Source organism: Sinocyclocheilus anshuiensis, unplaced genomic scaffold (assembly GCF_001515605.1).
Source record: "Sinocyclocheilus anshuiensis isolate Anshui unplaced genomic scaffold, SAMN03320099.WGS_v1.1 scaffold9485, whole genome shotgun sequence".
NCBI classification, from domain to species: Eukaryota; Metazoa; Chordata; class Actinopteri; order Cypriniformes; family Cyprinidae; genus Sinocyclocheilus; species Sinocyclocheilus anshuiensis.
The window spans coordinates 1-1,627 of NW_015559058.1; the positions used below are offsets into that span (position 1 = coordinate 1).

The 1,627-nt window shown below is 41.9% G+C and overlaps 1 protein-coding gene across 1 annotated transcript in view; it reads right to left on the reverse strand.

Moving 5' to 3' along the window:
* Positions 1-294: 294 nt before the first annotated feature.
* LOC107681556 (PHD and RING finger domain-containing protein 1-like) overlaps positions 295-1,627 on the reverse strand; it is a gene marked incomplete at its 3' end in the record, with an annotated part of 17,324 nt that continues 15,991 nt past the window's right edge. Inside the window, exons 8-11 of the mRNA XM_016477868.1 lie at positions 1,229-1,341; positions 818-1,002; positions 586-708; positions 295-449 (exon numbers count right to left, since the gene is read on the reverse strand). Of these exons, the coding sequence (XP_016333354.1) occupies positions 295-449; positions 586-708; positions 818-1,002; positions 1,229-1,341 (576 nt within the window). The remainder of the gene's footprint in view (positions 450-585; positions 709-817; positions 1,003-1,228; positions 1,342-1,627) is intronic.

The window sequence follows — 1,627 nt, forward strand, 5'->3', positions numbered from 1 at the left end:
TTGCTAATATGACAGTTTACTTAGCAAAAACCAAAGATTTTAGAGCGCTTGCGCTATAATCATTTGATTGGACCGACAGGACAACTGATTTGGTGGTTGCCTAGCAACATAAAAAACTGCAGCGCACTCTGCTCTTTTTTTTTTTAGTCACCAAAAAACCTAAAAAAACGCATCCTGTCTGATCGGGGCCATATTCATATAGTATATCATACAACCCAAACTGAGGAAAAACAACTCTCCTGCTTACCAGTAGCAAAGAGTTGGAGATATAAAAACCTCCAAAGCATGACTTACCGGGTTTGGTTGCTTTGAGGGAACCATCTCTGTTGATGACCACATCTGAACTGTCCATGAGGAGCATGCTTTGACCACTAAGGATGCTTCCCAGCAGATCTGATACAGGGGCTTCCTCTGCAACATCTGCCACCTGTGGGACACTCACACCTCGCCTGGAAACCAGCACACGACTAGGATCACCTATCCAAAACTCAAACTTACTTTCATTATGATTTTCATCACCATTAAGTAGAAATTATCCGTTTCCTCCACCGAGACCATAAAGAGCGACCCCCCCCCAGTAGCTACCTGGAGAGTCCGGCAGATATGGGTCTGGCCACAGGCTGATGGGATCGCAAGGCAGAACAGGAGAGGCCACGGCGTTTAGCATCCAGAACAGACGATGGCGTCGGAACTTGAATCTCATCCTCCCTAAAAAGATAAATCCAAAAACTAAGTTAACCACTCACTTCTTAAAAATAGCTTGCAAATATAAATTGTTAATGAGAAGACCATCATAGTACACTAAATTAAACGTCACCTATCATCAAAGGGGTCCAGGTCAAAGGGATCTCCATACACTGAGAGGGAGGCTGCTCCGATTTCTGCACGCATACTTCCTAAACTGTACTCTGAAGGCCGATAAACTGAAGGAATCATGGAGCCAGACTTGGGCTTCTTAATGCCTAAACTCCGTGCAATACGACCTCGGGAATTGGTTCCCTTCTTTAGGACATGAAAGGGCAAAAAGATAGAAAACACACTTTTATGACACAGACATATAACTACAAACCTTCATGTCCTCTTGCATGGAGAAGGTAAAGCAATACTTTTAATCAGCAAAACATTTATATAAGAGCTTTCAGCACTGTGGTAGAAAACCACAGGCTACAGAAACATCAATAAAACATCAATTCAAATTGTAGTGGTTATACATCTGCTGAGAGCTCACCAGTTTTCTTCTCGATTTTGACCTCCTCACTTTGCGTTTCCGTCTCTTGACTCCCATTTTTGTTTTACCCCCTGACGTTGCTGAAGATTTGCTTTTGGTTTTCCTTCTTTTAACTGCATGAACAAGTAAGAGAATCCCATTCAGATCAGACAGAAACAACAGACAGAACCACACCCAACTGAACAGCCAGGTTAATGAAATCTAACCCTGATCACACCTGGTATTATGATCCATCTCAGGTTACCCAATCAGGCGAAACGGTTAGTAGGCAGCAACATTAGTTTATACTTTTAATCAGCAAGGACACATTAAAGGGGTCACATGATGTTGCTAAAAAAGAACATTATTTTGTGTATTTGGTGTAATGAAATGTGTTTATGCGGTTTAAGGTAAAAAAAA